This window comes from Thermobia domestica, chromosome 15 (assembly GCF_964235325.1).
Source record: "Thermobia domestica chromosome 15, izTheDome1.hap1.1, whole genome shotgun sequence".
Lineage (NCBI taxonomy): Eukaryota > Metazoa > Arthropoda > Insecta > Zygentoma > Lepismatidae > Thermobia > Thermobia domestica.
The window spans coordinates 24,109,970-24,136,649 of record NC_137468.1 but is presented as its reverse complement, the minus strand read 5'-3'; the positions used below and the strand labels follow the sequence as shown (position 1 = coordinate 24,136,649).

General features: G+C 35.3%; 1 protein-coding gene across 4 annotated transcripts; it reads right to left on the bottom strand.

The window, feature by feature from the left end:
• On the bottom strand, positions 1–22,426 carry CSN7 (COP9 signalosome subunit 7). Of its 4 annotated transcripts, XM_081741408.1 has the most exons (7): positions 22,162–22,424; positions 17,001–17,151; positions 12,918–13,087; positions 7,931–8,095; positions 6,850–6,937; positions 3,620–3,840; positions 1–585 (listed from the first exon to the last, which is right to left on the bottom strand). In XM_081741408.1, exons 1-7 carry the CDS (start codon positions 22,204–22,206, stop codon positions 427–429), a joined length of 999 nt encoding a protein of 332 aa, XP_081597534.1. In that variant the 5' UTR covers positions 22,207–22,424; the 3' UTR covers positions 1–426. The 4 variants fall into 4 exon arrangements, with proteins under 4 accessions (XP_081597534.1, XP_081597535.1, XP_081597536.1 ...); XM_081741409.1 differs by lacking the exon at positions 7,931–8,095 and having other exon boundaries at positions 22,162–22,426; XM_081741410.1 differs by lacking the exon at positions 17,001–17,151 and having other exon boundaries at positions 22,162–22,418.
• Between the last annotated feature and the right edge of the window lie 4,254 nt (positions 22,427–26,680).

Below are 26,680 nucleotides of genomic sequence, written 5' to 3'. Positions count from 1 at the left end.
TACATATATATATATTTCTTTTTAATTACTCAAGAATATATTCAAATGATGACTTTTTACATACTGAAATAATTTCTTTTTCCATTTTGCTGGTGTTCACGTAAAACAGCTGTATGATAACAACATACCTATTAAAATCTTCCAGATCGTAGTACTTTGGAGTATACAAAAAATAAAGATTTACAAATAAATTAAAACAAACAGTTTTTAATTCTGAGCAGCATTTGGTAACGAAAACAAAGAATGAGTTCAACATAAATTTTCGCGTAAGTAATTCTTGGCTTTTAAAATAAGGATCTACATGAACAAGTATTTACTTCCACGCTGTTTCTTAATTTGTTACCTGATTGTGTTATTAGATATCACTTTTGGGCAACAATACGGAATAACACATTCACTTGGGACGTCCATGTCACTGCTATCAACTCAAGATTTCTGCCAAAATTTTCCACTAGTTCTAAGTCCTTTAGCCTTAGCCTGTTTCTTCCCTTTATCGCCCTGAGCAACGGCCTCACGGGAATCAGTAGCCATAGCTTCGTCTGTATCCTGCGCCTGAGTTTTCAGCGTCTTCTTAATATTTATTACCTGCAAATAAAACAAAATGCATTCGTGAAGAAAGCAGGGATGTGTAATATAGTATAACAATTTTCACACTCGAAAGCTAGTTTCTCTAATAGACTTACTGATTTATATATATATATATATATATATATATATATATATATATATATATATATATATATATATATAGATAGATAGATAGATAGATAGATACTACTGTTCTATGCAAAAATATCAATGGAACATATATCTACGAAGAGAAAAATCAATCCCACAGATCATCGTAAATATTTTCTTATCATTGTCAGATAACCCGCTGCAAATTGAGGAGCCTTCGAGCCACTTCAGGTAGAATGGGAAAATGTTCCAATGAATAATTTCCCTTTATTTAAAATATGGTATGTGGCACAATCTCATTTTTCGCTGTAAAAATATCAGACAGATTAACGGGCAATGCAAATTAGTGAGAAAAAATTAAGGCACAGGAAATTTTAGTTTTCACTGTTCTTTGGTGAGGGCAGGAAATTTTTCTCGTTCGAATACAGCTTACTGGTACGCCAAATCTCCCTAGAACGGGTACCTAGGAGCAATGTGCGAAAAGTTATTGATATGGGGGAAGGGTAAAATGAGACTCACCAGGACACAGGTCTGAAGGTGTAGTAACTAAAACTGAGACAATGACCTTCCCACAGACAGATATGGTTATTTTACAACAGAAAAAAACAACAAATTTATTAAAGCAATGAACTTAGCAACAATAATTATATGAACTTATAGATTGTAGTTTATAAAATATTGACACAAAAGGTCTGAACAGAAATAGCTCACAGGTCTACAATTTTATATATAAAAATGAACGTACGTATGTATGTTTGTGCGGTATACATATCCAACCCGTTTGTTTGGCATTCTACGTAACTTTAACGCATACATCATAGGCTTTTTTTTTTTTTTTTTTTTCGTACCCTAAAGGGAAAGGATGGAGACTCACCAAGGGAAAAAGGGTGGTTTATCTTAGATATAAACATGAATGTTTGATTGGTATACAAATCCACACCACTTCTAAGTAACTGTGTCGAGGACACCATAGTCTGGAAGAGATCGTAGTCTTAAAAATAATTAATTAATTAATAATAATAATAATGTGTATATCATTTCAAAGCTTGTACATTTATCAATTTTTCTACACAATCGCCATTTCGGTTGACACGTATCGAAATTCATCTACGACAACAAACTGAAGGATACTAGGATACAACTGCAAATGAAAAAATGAAATGAAATCTTTGAGTTTCACGTCCCACAGTTATGCCGGTCAGGCTAAAGGAGACGGTGATTATGAGAAATGAGTGAAATGGTGGAATGAAGAACGTGGAAGGAAACAGGAGAACCCCGAGAAAACCCACGAGCACGGTGTTTCTCCACCACAAAAAGTCCACACGGCGCGAGCTGGGTTCGAACCAGGGACCCCAAGCACCGGAGAACTGCAAGTGAGGTATAATAAAATAGTTGAACTGCGTGACAGTGAAAACAGGGAAAAGGAATGCGTATACTGTGGTAGCTGTGAGTTTTAAAGAAGTCGCAAGTGGGTGGCTTATATCTTTTATTTTGGAATACAGCTCGCAGATTAAAACTGCATGAAGAGACAAAATTCATTGGAATTTAACAATATACTCCAGCTTCATATCACTAAACATGGTTTGGGAGGAGACAGCAAGCATTCCAGCCAGTTGGTTAGTTTCTTTGAGGGGGGGAGGGTAAACTGATCGGAGGAAAATTCTTCTCTCCCGGGTAATTCGTACCTGCCAGGAAGGTAAAGGAAATCGGGACGTAATGTTGATCGCACCACCTCTTTAAATGCCGAAGTAGCGGAAGTATTGAACCTTACTTAGCAAACCCTGGCCTTTGGATTAGCTACGGCAAGCACGAGAGGCTATCTTTAGTTCCCTTTGTTTTCACTTATGATGAAGTGTAGCAAAATTAAAAACTCAAAAACAGCAAAATTAAGCCTAGTGCCTACTGGCTTCAGTGACTAATCAAATTTAATTAAAGTCTCTACAAAGGCTGGATATGCCACTCTTTTGTCTTACACGTCTCTATGTACTAGCCAGATTAGCGAGATCGGGAGTTCCTACCAAAATGGAATAAGAACCGCTAGTTATCGTCCGGGGAAAGAATTCGCCTTAACGCCTCCCCCCCCCCCTTTCCCAACCAATCAAACCAAAACGCTCCCGACTACACTTGATATTGGTATTACACAGTAATTCTCCTATTCCATTTTTCTTCAAGTTGTAAAGCTTGATTTCAAAATTGTGGTACATAATTTAACTTTTTGTACTAGATAAAATACCAAACATTAGTATTTGATTGCCAAATAATCTGAGAGTAGCAGGCATGACATATTCTTATAATATTATCATAACAACCCAAATCACAATCTTTTTGGAATTATATCGGGTTGTGCATAAGTGTAGAATGAATCAACAGTCTGTTGCTTTAGGATAGAATGTTTAATTATGACAAACAGTCAAGCTATTGTCTTGAGTATTATCTTTGGACATTTTGTAAATCTCTTGAAACGATGTAAGTTAAATGAAAACACAAAAAGCTGGAAATAAAGCGAGCTCTTTTGGCTACAAAGATTTTTACAATGTCCTCAAAAGATAGCTTTGAAGCTAATTTATGCTCTCTGCATATGATCCTGTGGTTGATGAATCGTTGTCCTGTTAAGTTTCTGAGGTATTTTTTTCATGATCTTTGGTTTGCTAAAGCTCCTTTCCTTGCCTTATAGGAAAATAAAGTTGTCTAGTTTTGCGCCCCCAAATACGGCGCCCTGGGCAAAATCCCCGTCCCCCCCCCCCCGTAGTTACGTCACTGATTAGAACTCTGCTGCCGCAGTAATTGAATTTTGGACACCCCTTGGAAAAATGAGCTCCGTAAGTCTAAAAAAAAAGCTAGATCGATTTAGAACAGATAACAATCAGGTGGATAGTATTATATAGTTACTACGGAAAACTGATCACAATCGCCTATTCAAAGATAAGGAAATCTACTTTACCTCTTGTTCAATGGCTTCTTTGTGTTTCAGTCTTCTGTTTTTCTCGGAATTAGCTCTGTTAATCTGCGTCTCGACGCAGGACAATACGGTCTCACACGAGTCACACCATTCTTGCAGAGTGGATACAATGCTACCTATATCACCCGGCCGAATGTCACGCCCTATAGCATAATCTACCTCCAGTTGACTGTTCTTCTGATCTAATTTTCCATGGATAATATCTGGAAGGATCGAAAAAATTATTAACTATAAACACTTTAACTGTAATTAGGGCAAAAACCTTACCATTGAATGTGTCTTACTAGAACTGATCTATAGGCTTCCGACAGTGACGTCTATCTTCTTTGAGTCGAGTAAGATATTGAAACAATATTCTCACATCACAAAAAGAAATTATCTTGTACTTACGTAAACAACGTTAAAATACACTTATTTACAGTAGCGGCTCGTAGTCTGTACTTGCACCGGTTGCAATAAAAAGGTATGTAGGTCGCGCAAGTGTTCCCCTCCCCCAGCATTCTTGAGTCTTATCCAAGAAATATTCAGAAAATATGAAGAGGAAAGTCTTTTAAGCTCTATTTGTATATTATTGCTTAAATTATTTCTCTAATATTAATTTAATATATAAGCTATTTCTTTTTTTCAAATAACCACTATCAATGTACGTTTATACACTATTTATATACAAAACCTCTACACTCATGTTATTGAACACGAGATAAATCGAATATATAGTATGCGCTGTAAGCCATGAATGATGGCGTTAATCCGAAAAAAAGAAAAAAAAGCAAGAAAATTGCATGTACGCAGTTAAACAAAATTATTTAATTATATAAACTATGCATTATTTTAGAATGGAAGGTCTTTCTTCGATCTTTCGGGCTCCAAATTTTTCTATGACTTTATTGAAATCTGAAATGCTGCTCGCCAAGTTTCTCTGAATAGAAAGCATCGCTACCGCAAATATTTTCCGCTTTATTTTCTTTAGGGTCCAGAAACACCTCTCTCCTCCGACAATATGCATTTTGTTAGCATTTCTTTGTATAAATATACGGAACAAAAAGTCCATTTTCAGGAACCACGTATATATATATATATATATATATATATATATATATATATATTGTCTGTAAAGAAGCATGAAATCTAAGATGTTTTCCTTTGAAAATGAAAAAAAAAAAAATAGTTTAACATTCCAGCAAATTAGGCTAAAGAAGACAGAAGAGTATTGGAAGTGAATGATTTGATATTAATTTATGCTCTCCGACGGAAATCGAACACGGAATCATGTGCACGAAAGACACAGAGCTAGGAATTAGACCAATAGTAAAACACTTTCTTCTTGGAGACTCGATTGACCCCCCCCCCCCCAGAATAGGATTTTTTAAAAATAAATCTTATCCCAAGAATTTTCACCTTTGTATTATAAATGTTAAATAAAATCTATTGACTTCGAACGACCACCCCCCAAACTTTCAGCCTGGATCCGTCCCTGCTACCACCAGACTTATATTTGTTCTTTGCGAGTTTATGTTTTGTGAATAACTTCCTTCTTCCACGCGTCTGTATCTTCCTCACCCTATCAATTGAGTCAAGCGCTGCTAAGCGGAGGAATTCGTAACTATTACAGAAGCTGACCAGTTGCGGAAGAAAATGCAACCGCAAGGGACCAATACGGGAAGATAGGAGCGTTGCAAGAATAAATCCACTTCCCCATGTTAAGAGACAGGAGCTCGTTGCCATATGCTCAATGTTACTGCTTCCAGTGGCAACGTTCGCTGCCACTGGAAAGGTAAATCTCTCTCTTTCTTTCCGTTTTTTAATTGACTTTTTTCAGAAATGCATCAATACTGTTTTGCGCTCAAGAGCAAAGGTTTATTTTTTACTGATACACTACTTTAACACTTAAAAATATTTTTAGTATTAAAAAAAATATCCGGTTGCACAACCATGCAACATATAGTACGAGCCGCCACTGCTTATTTATATTTTTAACACTCTCCTGCATGTTCCCTAAGGACAGATATTTGTGAATAATTACCTGCAATATTTCAAATTCGTTGCTCAACCCAGGAGTGAAGGTGAAAGGACGAAATTGTAGTTTTAAAGAACATATCTCTGTATGCACAAATACAAATTTCCATATTAATAACGAAATTCTTATTGTAGTTTTCAGTCACTGAAGTGATCATATGTGCCCAACCAACGAATTTCACGAACATCGAGATCAAAGCAGTCATTAAATTTTGTTCCGCCAAGGAAAGTCAGCGAAACAAATTCATGAGGAAATCAGTGAAATACTACGGGACTCTCCTCCGTCATATGCAGTGGTCAAGAAGTGGGTGCCACAGTTTAAATGTGGTGATTTCTCAACAGATGATGCTCCACGTGCAGGAAGACCGAAACCAAAGACTGTCTCCGAAATTGTGGATGAATGAAACTATATGGAATGAAAATCAACATCGAAAAGTCGAAAGTCATAAGAATATCCCGTGGAAACGCGCCCTTACGGATCAGAATAGAACAAAGAGAACTTGAAAAGGTCAATAATTTCAAGTATCTGGGAAGTATTTTGACGAGAGACGCTTACCGCACCAACGAGACCAGGTCAAGAATTGCCATAGCTAAAGAAACATTCTACAAATAAAAGTCACTCTTAACTAGCAGGCTTAATATTGGACTAAGGAAGAAGTTGGTCAAGTGCCATATATGGAGTATGGGACTGTATGGTTCAGAGACTTGGACATTACGGAAATTAGAGAAGATAAAATGGACAGAAAGAGAGCATAAACGAAGATGTTTTAAAACTGATAGGAGAGAAGATGATGTTTGTAGTCAGTATCCTTTATAGGAAGGCATTGGACATACCTTGCGAAGAAACTGTCTTCTTCATACTGCCATAGAAGGAAAGCGGGGAATATGAAGAAGAAGAATACAACTGATTGATAATTTGAAAAATAGAAGAAAATACTGGGAGTTAAAAGAAGACGCTGAAGACCGAGAAACGTGGTAGAAACATTTCCAGACCCAAATCTAAAATAAACCTAAATAAATAAAATAAAAACTCATTAGTCCCAGAACTTGCCAAAGGCAGAATACTTAATAATAATAATAATAATAATAATAATAATAATAATAATAATAATAATAATAATAATAATAATAATAATAATAATAATAATAATAATAATAATAATAAATGTATACGAAAGCTGAATATAAACAGTTACCTGCATAAATAGCTTCTATTATTAGATCTTCTAAGTCTCTTACATTCTTAATATCCAGCTCCTGGAGAAGAACTGAGTACGGAATACACTAAAAAAACAAACAAGAAACAACATTTACGTTAAGAATTATGAACTGGAGGTTCGAGCATACAGATCAGTGCTAAAAGCTAGGTGTAGAGATTACTATTTGATTTATTTATGCCTTTGAGATTCCTTTGGATGAGAATATATAAGTCGTATATTACAGCTTCACATGGTACTCGAATACGCGTATACTATTCATTCAAGCTTTGGAACTTTTTACAACTTAATTAAATGTAATATCTGACCACAGAAAATGTAATATCTTATTATTACCTATCAGTGATACAATTTCGGCAGTATATCCGACATGTTATCTAATAATTTGGAAGATAAAATACATTGCCGAGATTCTAACACACACACTGGTAACAGTACGTGTTTGCTATGGTCAATTATTTAAGTTATCAAATACGTGATAAAGAGCGGGGAAATCTAACGATTCTATAGCAGCTAATTTTTGTTTTCGATGGGTATCTTGTATGGGGTATCCCCAATTGAAGGGTGCTAATGAGAAAATCTTGAGGTACTTACTAGATGATCGCATGTTACCTATCTTAAAATCTTCAATACAACATAAAGAACCACCTCTTAAAACACTATTTATCCATAATCTTTAAACCATAATAGACCCCGATGGCAGAACTTTCTTCGTCTTTCTGCGATAAGCTTTTGTAAGTCACAACTTTTCTACAGGAATTCAAAAATAAAAAAATCAAGATAATCAATTTCACAAGAAACACTTGTGATTGTTAAAAATACGCTTTACGCGACGTAAAAAGCCGTTCAAACTATATTTATGCGAACTGTCCGTACATTTAAGACATAGATCTATACACAGTAGGCATGCTTTTATACTTTTCTGTTGGCTATTCTCTGGCAATTATTCTGCACAGGCGCGGCAAATTTTCTGCGATCACATCGCAAATCGTGGCATGTTCTGCTATGGGGTCATAGACATATTTGAATGATACTTTAGCGAATTAAACTGATAAAATACCTTTGTCTTAGTGGCGAGCGTAACGATGGTCAAATGCTGTAGCTTCTTCTTCTGAGCAGGAGTTAATTCTAAAAGATTGTCTTTATTCTCTAAGTATTCTCTATACGTCCCGTAAGCAAACAAGTGAAGAAGATGGTAGTATTTGGCGTTGGGACCATTCTTTAACTATATATATAAAAAAAAGAAAGAACATTAATGAACTGATGATGCATTTTTTCATATTAAAAAAGATTAAGAAAAGCATCATGTATGTCGGTTAAAATAATAGGCGTCAAAATACCCGTTAATAAATACACTTAAATGTGAATAAAATTAATCTCAACGCGCTAATATTAGTGATTTTAATATAATGTGTACAGCTGAAAAGAATGACAACTCATCACTAAGCCGCATTCATTTTCCTTGATTATGATATTGGTCTCCTCGTGCGATCTTCCAGGGGTTAAAACAAATGAAAAATATGATTTTAAAATTCTCCTTATATTTTGCTCGAAACTAACTCCACGTACATTTTTTTAAATCCTGTATATAGCCAATTCAACACTAAGGAAAATAAATGTGAGGCAGTGGTGGATATGAATCTTTACATTTCATACACAATGTACCAAATGCTTATTTTCACATATAATGCATGCAGTAAAATGTTAATATTTTTCTTGAAAGTACAGTATTTTCTAAAGCAAGAAAAATTATCATTTCGGGAGAAACGGAGACGGATGATTAATGAAAGTGAATTATTAGGAAAGGAACTCATAGAATGATAATGTGGGAGAATCTCTGGAAAATTTATGGATACAGTTTTATCCACCACTCTCATTTAACCTGAGATCTAACCACGAACTCTATGCACCGGACGCGAGCTGCTCAATCACTGAGGCACCGTGCCTTTGATATTGGAAGAAGAGTGATATATCCAATTCAGAGTAGGCTACTTCTCCCTGGCCTCATTTTAAACAGCAATCCATGCACCTGGAGATTTTGCATTCTTATATTTAAAAAGCCTCTCGCTTAGTGATCTGTTAGCGAAAGTAGAAAGAGGGAAGAAAAGGACACGCATTGGCAACAACAAACAACTTGTGAAGGCAGCTATTAATGACGACTTAGCGAAACATATAACTCTGTAGACTTTAACAGAGATGAAGTTTGATACATGTTTATGTACCTTGGGAACACAAATAATTCTCGTGTTACGATTATAGAGAAAGTAAATTTTCATTAACTGAACTGTTATATTTATTATATTCTACATACGTAAAATATTTGTACTTATTTAACCTATTTTAAAAAAATGATTGTTGATTGCGTTGCATCAAAGGCTCGAGGTAAAAGTAATGTTTTCTCTTTCATGTGTATAGTCTTATCAGTGTGTTTATAACAGAGGTAACATTATGTACTACTGAGAAGTGTTTGAGAATCTTAAGACAAACACATGACTAACATCTAAGTAGAGATTTCATTACGTGTGTGTGTTATCAAACCTCTATATCGTTGGTATCGAACCTCTATATCTTTAAGAAAGAGTGGACCTAGTGCCTGTGTTTTCGCCTTACATTATATTATTAGGAGTCTTCTAGTTTGCTTTCTTTTATGTCGATTATTTGGAGAAGAAAGTAATTTTTACAACTTATTTTTCACTCCGGCAGAGGGGAGTATTCATATTGGCGGTCTTTAGCTATGATAGTTCTCGAAATTTCTTACTATCCTGTTTAATGATTTTAGTTCTTTGACAGCAAAAACGAGGTGTTTAAACAACTCAAAATGGCACTGTAGAGAGTTACTTGTGTGTTAATTCAACACCAAGTACACCGTTTGCGGAGCTTATCATACAAACTAGTCACTGGTAGTGCGAATTTGCATCAGTTTTTATTGTTTCTATGCGAAAAGCCTTACGCAGTATATTTGCATTTATACCAAGAAACGAAGAACATACTATATTTTCTGTAATCGGTCACGGAAATAGTCGAGGCTATGAATTGTCTTACAACGTTTACATGAGTAGTAGTGCTGCCGTCTGTTGTTCTTATGTGATAGAAACTTTGAAACGTACCTCTCCCTCCTTACAGATAGGAGAAAGAAGACGATTTATTTATTATGATTAATCACGATATCAGAAGGAATAAAAAAACCACTTTATAACGCTTACTTTCCGCCCATGAAAGAAAAAAATAATACCGGAATCAGATAGTCACTTTCTGACACACCTTATCGTCTGCAGTTACTTAAACTCACTGTTTCAAATATTTACAATTTAATTTGCATAAAGGAAAACCGAAAAAGGAAATAAAAACAATTTCATATCGATAGTTATTTAACCCAGGTCCTTTCTAGAATTGTACACCAGCAGTAAGATCTGTGAAAAAATCCTTTATCTTATTTTTTTATAGTTTTGTATTTGCAAATATATATTAGTTACGTATGACACAAAAAAAAATATATGTATATATGCATTAATGCAAGAACACGCTTATTTGATGAATAAGGTCGATTTAAACAAATTACTTTTATTGTTCCAGATAATATCAATGGTACAAACCAAAAATACAACGAGAACTCATAATAGCTTCAGCAGAAATTAACTATGATCGTATCACCGACTTCAGTCTATACAAGATCATATTTTCATGATTTGAATGTATCACTCAGTTGTATTCCAAAGACTTAATAAATTTAGAAACACTACAATATTTTACTTTCATTTCTTTAGCTAGATCACACATATTGGAGTTTTGTTGGTTATAATATGATAAGTAGCCATCTACGGAACATTACTAAGACTGACTGAACACATTACATATACATGTACGTCATCAAATTGATATGGGCTGATCCGATTTAATACCTTTATAATCATTATAATATGCGTCTCAAAACTATGAGTGAATCCCACCAAACCTAACCACTAGCCAGGTATGCAGGAAGTGTATTAGCGGTACGCATTGCTACAAACTGCTTGCCATATTTATCAATTAACTTCAAAGCAGGAGCACATACTAATCCAGCCATACACTAGAATACACTACAACTACTTCGTGATGATGATTTATGAGCTATCTACAAATGACATGCAACTACAAAACAAAATCCAAGAGACAAAATATTTGACATCGAGAGAACGCATTTGCAAATGTTTATCACAACTTGCTTTTCACAGTAACAATTATTTATATTCAGATCAGCACCATTAATCGACCAAATCTAAATAATGAGTCAGTCTTAATACATGAAGAGCAACAAACCAAAACTGAACTCCCCTTTAAATAAACACGTAAGGCCACTGTTGACCTAGATATTTACGTGATGAAAGCTGTTTCCGAGATGTAACGGTACTGTCACTCACAGTGATCATGGCTAATGATAATACGGACAACGAAACAAATTTTGATTGAAGTTGACAGACTACTATTATAATCAAGTATTATTAAATTTCATTCTAGTGGAGAGATGTATAGGAAATGCGTAAGATGAGTGACGCAACACTGATTTAACTATACATCGTAATGTAAAACCCTTGCATATTTAATCGAACTGGTTTTATCATAACAGTTAATGTTCATACTAGTTGGTTGCTATGGTGATGTTATGGTTGTAGCCTACGAGGCGCCATCTTAGGTTGGCAGCTTCAATCTTGGACGAATAAAGATATTAAATTATATTACCTGAATCGCAGCAAATTCTTTTAAAAACAGACACTAGATTCCGACTGCAAAGAACCTCTACTTCTGGAGTTCAGATTCAGCCGTTGAATTCCTTTGCCCTCCGACTCCAGTTCCTGTACGATTTTCTAACATGGCAGACCATACATGAAATGTTTATTGGGTGGCAACGAAACAGGTTTACCAAATTTTGATGGAGTCCTCCTGTTTTAACTCAAAACCAAGGTTTGATCGAAAATTTACTTTTTACCAGATTACAATCCAATGATGATTTTTTTATACGTTTACTTTCAAATTACAGGAGGATCCGCCACCAGTAGTCTGCTGTTTGTAACTTTTACTTCTTCTTCTTCTTCTAACATAACTACGTGCACACAATGCTCTTTTACGATGATTATGTTGAAACACGTATAAATTATTTGTTATTGCGCACATCTATATTTTAGTATTATTGTTTTATTTTAAATAATTACTTTTCTACTAAAGATTTAAACTTTAATATAATTGGCTAATGTTCCGTAGTTTCAAGGTAATAATGTTATATGGAACAAAATTAGCTTGTTTAGTTTCACCCAAACAATAATAAGCTACCAGTTGCCTATAAAACAAACATAGTTAAAAGGAAAATTAATGAAGAATTAACCTAACAAAATATCACTATTATAACATTAACTATATCAAAAGTGACAGATTAACTATATGGGTGCCACCAAAACAATATAATTCATGTACTATGTTGACACTGCACAGATTAACTATACCAGTGCCGCCGAGTAATAGAACAAACAAAAGTGAGAGTTTAACTATACGGGGGCCACCAGAAAATAGAATAGGCAACAAAATAATCAATGTATCGTTACCGGGAAACCGGTACGTTACAACTTAATGTAATAATACGTTGTTTGTTACCTTTTAGAGCAGTAACACGTTGCTCGTTACTTGGTCAAGCCAACGAAATTCAAACAGCGCAGAGAGTGGGACCGGACGACGAATAAAAGTGAAGCTTACCTTGGTTGGTCGGACTGAAGTTGATTTGAGTTGATTTTGAGTCTGTCATTTGCGAGATAAAAAGAAAACTAACTCAGGAAGTGCTATCAAAGATTAAACTTAGAATTACTATGCCCTGCCCCCTGGTCTAGTGGCTAGCGCGTGGTCCTATGTTCAATTCCCGATGGAGATTATTAAACACAATTTACCGCATTACAGTGGTTCGTTTTCCACCGTAAACTGTAGGTCCATGTCTCACATACCTCAGTGCTGAAAAAGGACGCTGAATTAAACAGAGATAACTTCATAGCATCTTCTGATCATAAGTAACTCTGCATGAACCTTACCTCTATAATATTAGCCATATCAAGAAGTTCTCCAAACACATGAACTCCCGGAGCTTCAAGTACCTGCTTCACCAATTCTACAGCAGCTGCTCCTTTGGTAGACTTCGCAAGCAGCACAAACTGCTCCAAAGGATTTCCAGTTGTGATTCCTTTTTCAGTCAACATGGTAGCTATCGTGAAAGAAAAGAAAATATTAAATTGTGAAACTCCCATAACTATTGAGTTCACTAGCATCATGACAACGTAAAAATATAAGGTTTAGTGAACCAATTATACTGACACTATAATGTTAGCACAAATTGGCTTAGAAAGCATTTTAAACATGGTCAAGATTCTTTCAAAACGAATGAGTCTTAAGCTTAGGAACATTGTGGTTAGTAAGTGTCAGTCAGTAATTTGTACTACAGCTACAATCTAACTAAAAAATATTTGACTTAACATTATCTGAGTCATTAAATAAAGTTTTGACAAAAAGTGAGATAGGCACACCGAATTCAAAGATGATATATATGGAGCTCTGATAGTCCCAGGTAATCTTGCTGAACTGTTCATTCACTTTTAATCTGCCTACAGAGAAGTAAAGATGATATTGTGGACAGTGAAAGCTACTTTTACCCACAACTGTACTTTATATTTCTCTCATTTTATTTATTGTTTCTCATAAACGGTAAAGGAGTTGTTGATTTGATTTTGAGTTTAATGTTCTTTTCAACAGTGAGGCTACATTAGGCCTACTGATTAAGGAACCACATGAGCTGCCGCCGGAAATCGAGCCCGGGTCTTTAGCTGGTAAGACATGGGTATACAAAAACTGACACGGCTGCTACAGAAATGCATCAACCGAAACAGTGATTATGTACAAAAATAGACAAATGTACAAGTCTTAAAATGAAGTACACATTTTGAAAATTAACATTTCTTTGTGTTTCTTCTTATAGAAAAAAGAAAAAAACCCACTTATTTTTGGGATTACTTTGGCACTTTACCGACATTAGTCTCCCAACACTGTATAGCACGTGTGATTCTACAAACTGGAATTATATTGTCTGGAGCACCCAAATGTCGAATGTACGTTTCAATGACCCTGAAAAATACTATTTAAAAGTAATGAAAATACTTACAAACACTGTCATGGTTGTTGGAGAGAATTTAAGAAAACGTTAAAATGGGAAGGAGTGATTTTCGACAAGGAACTTTTATACCGGTGATTCAAGTCTCTACAATAAAAAATAAATAATAAAAAAAAGATGAGAATATGTAGTTCAACAAGGAGCCTTTTATATATATACGCAAAACAACAAGGGGTTACTGACATGTGCTGTCCACATTTGGGTGGATAAGTTACTACAATTTCAAGTTTCGATTATTATTATTTACCTACTGAGTAATTCTGTGATCCTATAACTTTTTCCTTTCTATCGATTTCCAATACGTACTAATCTGACGTAATGCCATCTGGAATAATGGAGTTTTATGTTAAGATGAAAACACTTGTTTATTTAGGATTTTGTTGAGTATGTCAGTACAACGATTTGACTCTTACAGCATTTTCCTTTTGCAAAGTTAATACACTTTTATCTACAAGATAGTTTCACTCGCCCCCCCAACCTGCTGCGCCCCTGCCCTGACTCGGTTTGATAGTATTCGCGCTATTTAGTGGCCACCCAGAACAGATTGGTTTGTGTCTTTTACGTTAGTTCTTCTGGCACATTTTCGGACCCAGTATTTACACACAAAATGATAGAGTCTTCTTGAAGTGGATGCACACGGAGAAATGATCACGAATCACTTTCTACAGTAGTGACAATGAACTTCTTCATAAATGAAAAAAAAAAAAATGTTATCCACCATTACAAAACTGGACTTACTCTGCTGCGCAAACGCCCTTCTTTTTCTGTAAATTAGCTCTCTCTACCTTACATCATTTTGGGGATGTGGACTTTGATTCCTCGTGCAGATTCACTTTTAATTTTAGTGTAGGTATGCCATAAAAACATGTAACCGACTAAATTTTGCATTTACTTAAACTTAATGTTTAGGATGAACTAAACAAATTTTGTACTACACCTTTCTCTCACTACAAGAAGAAGAAGAAGATTTAATCAATCCTAGCTGGTGTAGCCAATTTTGTAACCTTCTATTTCACGTCATAAAATTAAGTAAAAACATACCAAGCAAAATCCTGGATTGGATTAGTCAATTTTGTAACGACCTTATTTCAGAGCCATAAAGAAAATAATTAAAAAAAAAAAAGAAAATTACAATAATGATTTCTAATTTACATGCGCAACGGAATTTTAAAATCAATTGCAGATTCTTGCTCAAGCTGTAGACCAATAATGAGACTTTAGCCAGTCTGCCATCTAGCACATGTTCGCCACGAACTTACCATGTACATTATTATTATTATCAGATAATATAAATATGAATTTTTGTAATGGAATCATAGATTCAAAGTTGTAGTTATTATTTATTGATTCACACAAAAAAATTCGAATTACAACTTAGAAAGGTTGACATACAATTTTTAAATTACTGTATTCGGAATACATTCGAATTTCAAATATCTTGACTTTGCATCGTTTCAATTTTCACATTTTTATCACTACATAGATTTCAATATACATGTTATTATTATAGCAAGATTTACATACTCATAGTTTTCCGGTACAAGGAAGAGAAGATAAATACATAAATGATACATTACTAATAGCTTCTTTTGGCAGGTCAAACAGATCAAAATAGATTACTACCTTTTTTACGAAACAATACTCATCAAAATGCGATGTTTGACTACTACTATTTCACATTATTATACATTGATCCATTTATCCTTCATTTAAGATTCAGAAAAGTACAGGAAAGAGATTAAAAGAAAATGATAACGAAAATGTTCCGTGCACGTCCATCAAATATTACATATATGCCCGTACTTATATACTACGGTACTATTCCACTTTGGGAATCGTTTCATAATTCATATGTTCGTAGCATATTATAAAATTTGGCTTATATGCCATGGGTCACATTTTACAACATAAAAAACACTACATGGATTATCACTATTAATGAGCATGAAATATATACAAATGAATATGAAAAAAAAAATGTTTAACACTTTCCTGATTATACTATAAGCATAATGTTTAATTATATGGATCAATACATCGCACTACTCAAAGAAAACGACAAGTTGACCATACCTGAGCTAGCCTAACCCTTCAAGTTTCATCATTTAATCAAGTCGGAAAGCTTCTTTTTTTGTACCGGAAACTAATTCTATAGTCGTACCTGACGCATACAAAAATTTTGATAATAATATTAATGGATTAGCGGAAATATCACGATAATGCTGTTAGATGCGTAACGCAATACAAAACACTATTCGCACATAATTGTAATGCTACTAATACATACGGATGAGATTTTTCCAGTTAATGCCTTTCAATATTTCAAAGTTTGAAACACAAATGGTACCATGTATTAGGGTGTTTTCAGTCCGAATGATTCGATAAAAGAGAAAAAGGTAAAACTTGATTTTACCTGCTTAAGGGTTGTGTCTACCTCGTCAGGACCATCCTAGCTCAAACCTCTACATCCCAATGTAGGAGTTTGATCCAGGACCATCAATGGTGGGGTTCACAGCCAAACGACCGTCTGCCCCGACGACTTTATCAAAGGCTTGGTCGATCCTCTGGTGACGCGTTTCATCCAAACGTGTTTAACTAAAATTTAGGTTAGAGCCTCCACATTTTCTTGCCTAAATACACTGTAGGTTAGTCCAGATTAAAATTTTATACACTTTGATCTTAAAACAAGCCAATTTAGGCTTTTAAATTTCGAATTTTCCTGTAGGCAGTACTGCGTCACGTATTTCACGTCAATACACTATATTGGAGCGTCATGCATTCCCTGGCTATTACAAACCCAGCTACTCCATAATATTTTTATATTGTAAAACCTAACATTTTATCATAATTACTTCCCTAAAATTTTAAAACTTAACAAAGTATTAATATATATGATATATTTAACTGCACGAATAATTCTTCAAACTAAGAACAAAATATTTATATACATCACCTAGTTTTGTCTGTCCATTCGCTTCGAGTAAACCAATAGGCATCCCCCACCTCTTCATGTCTTCTAACCTCGCCGTCGCCATCTTTGCCTCGCTAGCCAGCATGCAGCAAGCACGAGACAGTTGAATGCCAATCACCGATGCTCGACACGACTAATTATGCGATGCCATGGGTGAGTTTTAGATAAATAAGGACTTTACTATTACCGTGTTAATACCAATACATAATAGAATTTACCTATCAAATTTAGAGGAATCCGATATAATGTTAAAATCATTTGTAATTAATCTTGATTCAAACGTAATGTTACATATGATTATAGAGCGCAGATATAGAATAACCTCAGCATCTAGAGGCTTGCATTAATAATAAAAACATTTCAACACAAATGACATTAATAGTTAACACGCAAAAACAAAATAAAACGTGTATTTGAACTAATGGCACGATTACAGCAAATGGGGGCCACTCACACAACATAACAGAAACAATAACAACAATAATGTGAAGTACCGTAAAAGGGTACGTTACAAACGAATGAGTCTTAAGCTTAGGAACATTTTGGTTAGTAAGTGTCAGTCAGTAATTTGTACTACAGCTGCAGCCGAACTAAAAATTATTTTGACTTAACATTATCTGAGTCATTAAATAAAGTTTGGACAACAATGAGATAAGCGCAACGAATTCAAAGATGATATATATGGAGCTCTGATAGTCCCAGGTAATCTTGTTGAACTGTTGATTCACTTTTAATCAGCCTACAGAGAAGTAAAGATGATATTGTGGACAGTCAAAGCTACTTTTACCCATAATTGTACTTTATATTTCGCTCTTTTTATTTATTGTTGCTTATAAATGGTAAAGGAGTTGTTGATTTGATTTTGAGTTTAGTGTTCCTTTCAACAGCGAGGCTACATGAGACGTGGACCTATTGATTAACGAACCACATGAGCTGCCGCCGGAAATCGAGCCCGGGTCTTTAGCTGGTAAGACATGGGCATACAAAAACTGACACGGCTGCTACAGAAATGCATCAACCGAAACAGTGATTATGTAGAAAAATAGGCAAACGTACAAGCCTTAAAATGAAGTACACATTTTTCAAAATAAACATTTCTTTATGTTTCTTCTTATAGAAAAAAGAAAAAAACCCACTTATTTTTGGGATTACTTTGGCACTTTATCGACATTAGTCTCCCAACACTGTATAGTACGTGTGATCCTACAAACTGGAATTATATTGTCTGGAGCACCCAAATGTCGAATGTACGTTTCGATGTCCATGAAAAATACTATTTAAAAGTAACACAAATACTTACAAACACTGTCATGGTTGTTGGAGAGAATTTAAGAAAACGTTAAAATGAGAACGAGTGATTTTCGACAAGGAATTATTATACCGGTGAATCAAGGAACTTTCTAAAATTGTCTCTACAATAAAAAACCTGATGAGAATATGTAGTTCCACAAGGAGCCTTTTATATATATACGCAAAACAACAAGGGGTCACTGACATGTGCTGTCCACATTTGGGTGGATACGTTACTACAATTTCAAGTTTCGATTATTAATATGCATTCTATTACCTACTGAGTAATTCTGTGATCCTATAACTTTTTCCTTTCTATCGATTTCCAATACGTACTAATCTGACGTAATGCCATCTGGAATAATGGAGTTTTATGTTAAGATGAAAACACTTGTTTATTTGGGATATTGTTGAGTATGTCACCACAACGATTAGACTCTTTCAGCGTTTCACTTTTGCAAAGTTAATACGCTTTTATCTACAAGTTAAAAAGTTACAAGCTAGTTTTACTCGTCCCCCCGCCCCCCCAACCTGCTGGGCTCCTGTCTTGACTCGGTTTGATAGTATTCGCGGTATTTAGTGGCCACCCAGAACAGATTGGTTTGTCTTTTACGTTAGTTCTTCTGGCATATTTTCGGACCCAGTATTTACACACAAAATGGTAAAGTGTCCTTGAAGTGGATGCACACGGAGAAATGATCAAAAATCACTTTCTACAGTAGTGACAATGAATTTCTTCATAAATGACCCCCCCTTCCCCCCCAAAAAAAAGTTATCCACGATTACAAAACTGGACCTACGCTGTTGCACAAATGCCCTTCTTTTTCAGTAAATTTGCTCTCTCTACCTTACATTGTTTTTGGAATATGGACTTCCGTTCCTCGTGCAGATGTACTTTTAATTTTAATGTAGGTATGCCATAAAAACAACTATCCAAAAAGCACTAACCAACTAAACAGAACGAAAGCTATATAGGCGAATCAGAGAAGGAATGCAGCTGGTGCGCGTCCATTGAGAATAAGCACATAAGTGACGGTAGGCACAGATATGCATGAAAATATCATAAAGCACTGTATATCGCATAAAAACCTCACGTTTGATGTACTTGTACGTTATGGTCGTTAGAAATAACTTCCTGGTAGATTTTCATCGCTTGTACACTAGAGTTTTAAAAACGTGACGCATGACATACATTTCAGAAATATATGGTTCCTCTAACTCTTAGACACTTCTATGGTTGATCATCATTAGTTAGCACACTGCCTTTATATACCTAACTACTTTATATATTGTGGTTAATGGGTAGCTTACATTGAATCCGTGCTTAAGCGGTTACACTTTGACCAAAGTGAGTACAGTTTTGGATTGGGTAAGAGGGGGGGGGGGGGGAGGTGAATTTTTTCGGTAAAAATTCGTCCTTTCTTGCTATATTCTTTCTATATTCGTTCTTTCTGTATATTTGTTTGTTCAGGTCAACTTACTACTTACTTTCGGCATACACTATTTTTGGAATTGGGGAGGCCAGAATTTTTGAGTTAAAATTTCTTAGGTAAATGTTTAGCAGAAGGGGTCTGAAGTACGTAAAAAAAAAAGTAAAATTTACAGGAGAAATGGAAGATGCAAGTACTTAGACCTAACATAACCTAACTTGAACTAACCTGATATTAATAGAAATCAACTAAATTCTAAAACTGATATTAATAGAAATCAACTAAATTCTAAAACTGATATTAATAGAAATCAACTAAATTCTATTATTTTTTCGAAAATTATGCTGCACCCCTACACAAATATAATCTAACATAAACTAACTTAACCCAACCTGACGTGGGCATTAATGCTGTATCGCCGGACCAACCTGAAAATCGAAAAAACAGTACGAAAATGTACTGCATTCGATTATATTTGGTTGGATTACATTAAATTACGTAAAATTACGTCATGAGGCGTGCAGTTTACTATACGGATCCATATTATAAGTAGTAGGAGTAGGCCTGTATCCACGGGGGGTCCAATGGGGCGATCCCCCTTAATTTTTACGGTAGGCTTGCAAATGAACTATAATATGGTTGGATCGTTCCCCCCTTCCCCTTACATTCTGGGCTGACAATTGAAGAAACAAATAAACATACAATTTAATTAGGGTGTTCACAGGCACTTATCACAGCTGTGAACATGATACTGTTCCTTGGATTTTGTCCGCCTTGTCAGAATTTAGCTTGGATTTTGTCCGCGCCCCACCGGCCTCAGTACTAGTAGTAGTAGTAGTAGCAACAGCAGGAACGCGTTAGAAGGCCACTAGGGATTGGTTGGGTTCTATTCCCGACTAGAAATGGGCAAATTACAGACCTAGCCCAAATTTTTCTCTACTTTTTACAATCTATGGATCCGTATAGTAAAACAAGTGTACCTCTCCGCGAAACAACTCATCTACCTTCACATACAGTGCTCTTTAGAACATCAAAGTCAATCAAGGAATACAAGCACTTTCTTCACACGACTTTCATTCACTATTCCTCACAAACTTAAACAAATTCTCCAATTGACAGCTAAAATTCTTAAAATTGGTCCGGCGATACGGTACTTAACCCCACGCGTGAACAGAACTGGACCTCTTCTGCTAAACATTGTCCATTTCTTACTTTCTTGGTATATTCTCTGTATTTTTCTTAGTTAACGTTAGGTTAACTCTGTATTGGTCCCCCAGTTCCAAAATTACTCATTTACCTTTAATTAGTAACTACATTTCCGTAACATCAACTAGTTTCCTCTGTAAACATTCGGCTTTTTACCTGATTTTCTCCCCCCAAATCCAAAACTGTACCCACTTTTATTAATGTAAAGCTACATAGATACATTTCACAGGTGAGAACACAACAGTTATTTTGATCATTTACACACCGGTCTTTTAAAATATTAGGCTATTGTTTACCTCTGGGGGCCCAGATATTTAACCGACTTCTTTGCGATATTCTATTGACATTCGGTTAGATTAGGTTAATAACATTTAATTCAGACACTGGTAATAGTATACATGAGAACCCCCTGATCTGCGTTTCTTCTGTGCTCTATTACCACTTCTACATGAAATGCTAAAAATTTTCTACGTAGGGCAATAGTAAGAAGTATCAATGTGCACAAGACATGCACACATACATAGTCATAGATAAAGTACAAGGGCACTACACATACAGATAGAAAGTACAGGTACGTTCTTTATTTTCGTATCAGTCGATAAGTAAATAAAAGTCGCTTTGTTACCCTCATTGTAAGTTCGTACATACTCAATGAATAATCACTACAAGTATGAGCGTCCTGCTCCTTCTGGGAACTGATGCAGCTTCATGTATACTATATCCCAGACGGTATTGCCAAGCGAGCGTTAGCGAGTGAAGACGGGTTATAAACCAGCAGGGTACGTTTTTTTCTGTCTTCGTTAGCGTAAGCCCACCTTTACTAAACAATTACCAAATATTACCGGTATTATGAATTTCTTCTGTAAATTTTCGCAAATATGGGAATATATACAGTAAATCGCCACCGACTAAACAATACATCCGAGCATAAAAGACCGCCGTGTCTGTGACAAAATGTTGACTTTTGGCGAGTGAGTCCTTGGTTCGACCCCAGATCCTGCCAAGTGGGATTTTTAGTGGATAAGGTCTACTAGAATTTTTCAAATGTTACCCACAATCGTGCACATACATTTGAACCTAGAACCATAAATTATCAATCTCGTTTGATTGCGAGTATAGCATTTCTCCACTACATTATAAAATAACATTCCAACGTTTTCCAACCTAGAACTGTATTTCTTAAACGTTTCATATGTAGGAACAGTTAAAATACTAACCAAAGCTTTTTGATCCTCACTGTACACGAACCTATACAAACGCATGCATATAGAAAAACTACATGAACAATAAAAGTGGTAGTTTCCTATATCAGAAGTTCTCTCTTGGTATGAAATTACACAAAATTAATAAACTTCTGTCCTCAAATTTTACACTTTCATGTTACATTTATCTATACGTCGTTAATTTTTTCGGCCTGCTCTTCCTAGCTACACCGCATTCACAGAATAACGGCTACGAACGACAACGTATTTTCTTCTTCTTTAATTCTCTACAATGTGTTTCCCTTTGAACTTGTGTCATTACTTGATTCGAATTTTGCGAATGCGAATCACATCATTATACGCAACGCAAAAACTAGATTGTAGTTCGAGATAATAGGCACGGCAATTATAATTAATTGGGTTAAGTTTAGAGTTACCCCTCCGCTTTTTATAAAAATCAGGAAAATTTACAGGAGAAATGAGGTAAGAAATGATAATTTGAAGTTTTTATTTGATGTTTAGGAATGTAAGTTGGGCAGGAGAGTTATGTTTAATACGAGAAAAGATATGTGGGAGTTAGTACTATTTGCCGGATGCGGAAGGTTTCAGCAGCATGGTAGTTGTAAAATATGGCGAATATGGCGAACAGGTGTAACGGATGCGCAAAAATAATGAAGAAAACCTTTTAAATTTTTGTGAAACACACGGAGTACTGAAGTTAAGTGAAATGTAACAATTTTTAATACTTTAAGCACTGTTTTTTGTATGTTACAAAGTCCAAGGGCAACTTCAGACTGGAGGGGCAACTCTAAACTTAAGCCATTAATTTCCGGAATTTTTTCCATTGCAATGTGCTCTGTTTTTTTTTTACGAAGGCTGATACGTAATGGGACCCCACCTTTTTCTAGAGATCCAATGAAAACATTAGGATTGGAAAGCTTTTGAACGGGAGATGTTAGCATACTAAGGCCGCGCTTCGATTACTTCCGAATGCGATTGCGAACTGCGTTTCTTGAGATAGAGTGTTTAGTTAAATAATAATAATACCTAATCTCTTCCTGAAGTACCGGCCTCTTTAGATATTTCTTCGCTGTTTCTCTATTGTTGTTTTTGCGCAAATTCTTCGGCAAAATGAATACCACTACTGTCTTTTTTTCGTTCTAGCAACTTTTCTACAGCATTCTTCGAGTCTTCCTCTGAATTAATAACTTGTTTGGATTTTTTTCCGTTGTTTTTTGGGGGTTTCTTAGTTTGCACATTTTCCTCACTGAAATTAACACAATTATCTTCTTTCTCACTTTAATCACTTCTATAAAACGTTTTCTGACACTTTCTAATTGAAAGTAAGTTTTCATTTCGACATCCTAAACACCTTATAACGTTATCGTTATAGCTCTTTGAACAACCCTCATACACGGAAGACGATTTATTAGAATTAGTGCGCACCAAGACAGAATTCTTGGAATTGGAATGCTGCGAACTCTTTCGCTCACAAGTACAGTAAAACCTGCCTTCAACGGACCCTTTATTAAACGGAAAACTGTCTTAAAGGGAAATATTTCATGGTCCCATGGATTTTGGAGTAAAAGACATGTAAAAGTCCCTTGATTAAGCGGAAACTGTGTTATGCGGACAACGGAAAGCAAAATAAACCTTTAACGGAAAATTCTGAGTTTCAGACTACATCGTTTAGAAAATTTTTAAACATGCTGTGAGAGGGTAAACATATACTGTCTGCGATAAATGCTTCGTTCTTTTGTTAAATCTTTACGGGCAGTGTTGACCTTCGTCAATCACTACTCATATTCAGCTCACACAATTTTTCGCTAGTCTTACGTAGCATGTCAGCTGTCAGTCTTCTTTGTAGGCGTACTTCTGTTCCGCTTGTGTAGCAACTAGCGACAGCCAACAAAAATGAGAAGAAAACTGACAAAACAAAGTTTCGGAAAAAAGGAATTGAGGTAAAGCAGAAGTTATATGTCTCCATCACGTGTCGTGAAAACAAGGAAGAAAGAGTTCAGAGGCCTTTCAAAATTCCAGAGAAAGCTTTTCTGTGTCCTGAAGTATACCGCAGCCAAGTAGTAGCAATGTATGCAAAAAATCCTGCTTGACTATTGGGAAAAATAAAGGAAAGTGTGCACAGCATATTTTGTGTTTTATTTTAAGTATTTTTGGGTATTAATCCGTAGAAAGAAAAAGTACTGTAATTGAACAAGTTGCGTACATCAATATATTTTCTCATTATGTCCGTTATAAGCGTATACATTTTTTAACGGAAAGGTCTATCTCCATTAACCGGCATAAACGTGGGACATAAAACTAAAAAAACTCACTCTATCTCCATTAAGCAGAAACCTGTCTTTAACGGAAATTTTTGCGAGTACCGCTCGATTCCGCTGAAGACAGGTTTCACTGTATCTATGTGTGTGTGTGTGTGTGTGTGTGTGTGTGTGGTTGCCCACCTACTCTTCTCTTCGTATGGCCATATATGGACGAAGAATTCAACTGAGCTTAATTTCCTTCTCCCCACCTTCAGAAGCTCAATTTCAAAACTAAAAGGCAGAAGCGGACTATATGCGATAATGTGCATATTTTATTTAAAAAACTTATTATTCATATTTCCATGTGTTTAAATGTGATTAAAATATTTCCAATAAGACAATAATCAGACAATCAAGTTTTATCAGTGAGGAAACTACCTAAAAACTGAAGGCGGTATTCAGAGAGGATTCGTTAATAGAGGTTTAGTCATAGACTAGTTAGAAAGCACACTAACTCTTTACTAAGGAAGGTGCATTTTTGGTATTCAAAATCAACTTTGAGCACAACTAAAATGATTATTAACTTATATAACCCCAATAAATCGGGCGAGAAAAAAAAATGTGGCAACTATGGAAAACTAGATCAGCGCATGTGTAGTCTGTAAAAATGAAAATATATGAAATACGAAATGTGCCGTACGCTAAAGCGTGGGTAAAAGATTAGCCTCTGCAGTAGATTAATTAGTCACATGTGATTAACTTCTTCAAATACTACGTCCTAATCACAGACTCTGAATACAATTTTGATAACCATTAGTTCGTCAAACCCGTAGTATGGCGTTAATCAAACGTCAAAACGACTCTGCATAAGGCCCTAGGTGTTTTGTGGGAACTATTCTTTGTTCCACTAGTATATTCATACGCCTTCATTGAGAAAGAGAATTGTAACGCGCAGAAACGCGGGCAGTGAGATCCTAGAACCCAGGAGCACAACATGCTTTTGTGAACATTTTATGTGTAACGCCAAAATACCAACTTGTAAAGCACTTTGAAGTCGAAAGCCATTCATAAAATGTAAAACTTAAAAGAAAAAAGGATCGTAATGTTTTAACAACTGCATACTATAAATGTGATTGCGGAATTACCAGCCAGTTAAAAGAAATAGTGGGTAAACTTTTTCTCTCAGCGGCGTCAAAAGCAATGGAACAATGAAAGAGCATCCAAGGACCCTCCTGAAAGAATTAATTTCCCAAATGGTCGTAGAAGACGAATACGTTTCTTGCTTCGAAGGATGATAGCGTGTTTCAATGAACGAACTATTGAAATCGTGGTATTCGTACGTTTTAATCGGTATCGTTTACGTGCGCGTTGTTTCGCGGATCGTAGTTCTGGGCCACTATTTCATTTGAATGAATATATAACCGTTTGTGTTAAAAGTGTGTGCTTGTGATTCTCTAAAGGTTAAAAATATTTATTGTATTACTCTCTGTGTCAAGTGATATGCTAATAGTATAAATGTGCGTATATCATGGTGGCATTTTCTTCAATAGCATAAGTAGTAAATGTGGTTCACTACATCCAGCAGACAAGTGTACAAACCTACTTCAATGTATCAATTGTGGAGAAAAGTATTCAGTGGACTATTCACAGTGCCCAGAAAGAAATAGACAAAGTAAATTGATGGAACTCATGGCTAGGGAAAAATATTATTTAATGGGCTAATGCTATTCTGAAAAAAACTTAATAGTACGACAAATAAATCAAATCATGGTACTGACACATATTATAATAGTTATAGATCGAACTTCTTTTCAACATAAATCATACATGGCAGCACTTAATTATGATAACATATCACCATTAGTAAGACATTTACCTCCACCAAAGAATTATGTGCCTACTTAGGACCATTCTATGAAAGACACCAGGCTGACCACCTGAAAAAAGACGTAGAGGTCATATGGAAGCTTATTCATGGAAGACACATAATGCTTCTTCATATCGAGGCAATACCAAAAGTTATAATAAAAATAATAAATATGCTGAATCCTCCTCACCTTTTGAATTTGCTCCCAAATTCATGCAATCCCCAATGCAAATTGAATTGACACAAAACAATAATGATAATCAATATAAAGAAGACTTACATTCATTCAAAACAAAAATCTTTTTGTCTCAACAAGATTCTCAAAATAGAAATGAATCTTCAAATTCACACCTATAGGGATCAACTAATATGGTTACTCCAACTTTTACAAACCAATCAGGATGCA

Coding starts and splice junctions, on each gene's coding strand:
- CSN7 (XM_081741408.1), bottom strand. CDS start 22,206: ATGCGTTTGTATAGGTTCGTGTACAGTGAGGATCAAAAAGCTTTG. Junction 17,152..22,161: donor GTGAGGATCAAAAAGCTTTG/GTTAGTATTTTA, acceptor TCGCATAATTAG/TCGTGTCGAGCATCGGTGAT. Junction 13,088..17,000: donor GAATGGACAGACAAAACTAG/GTGATGTATATA, acceptor CTTTCACGATAG/CTACCATGTTGACTGAAAAA.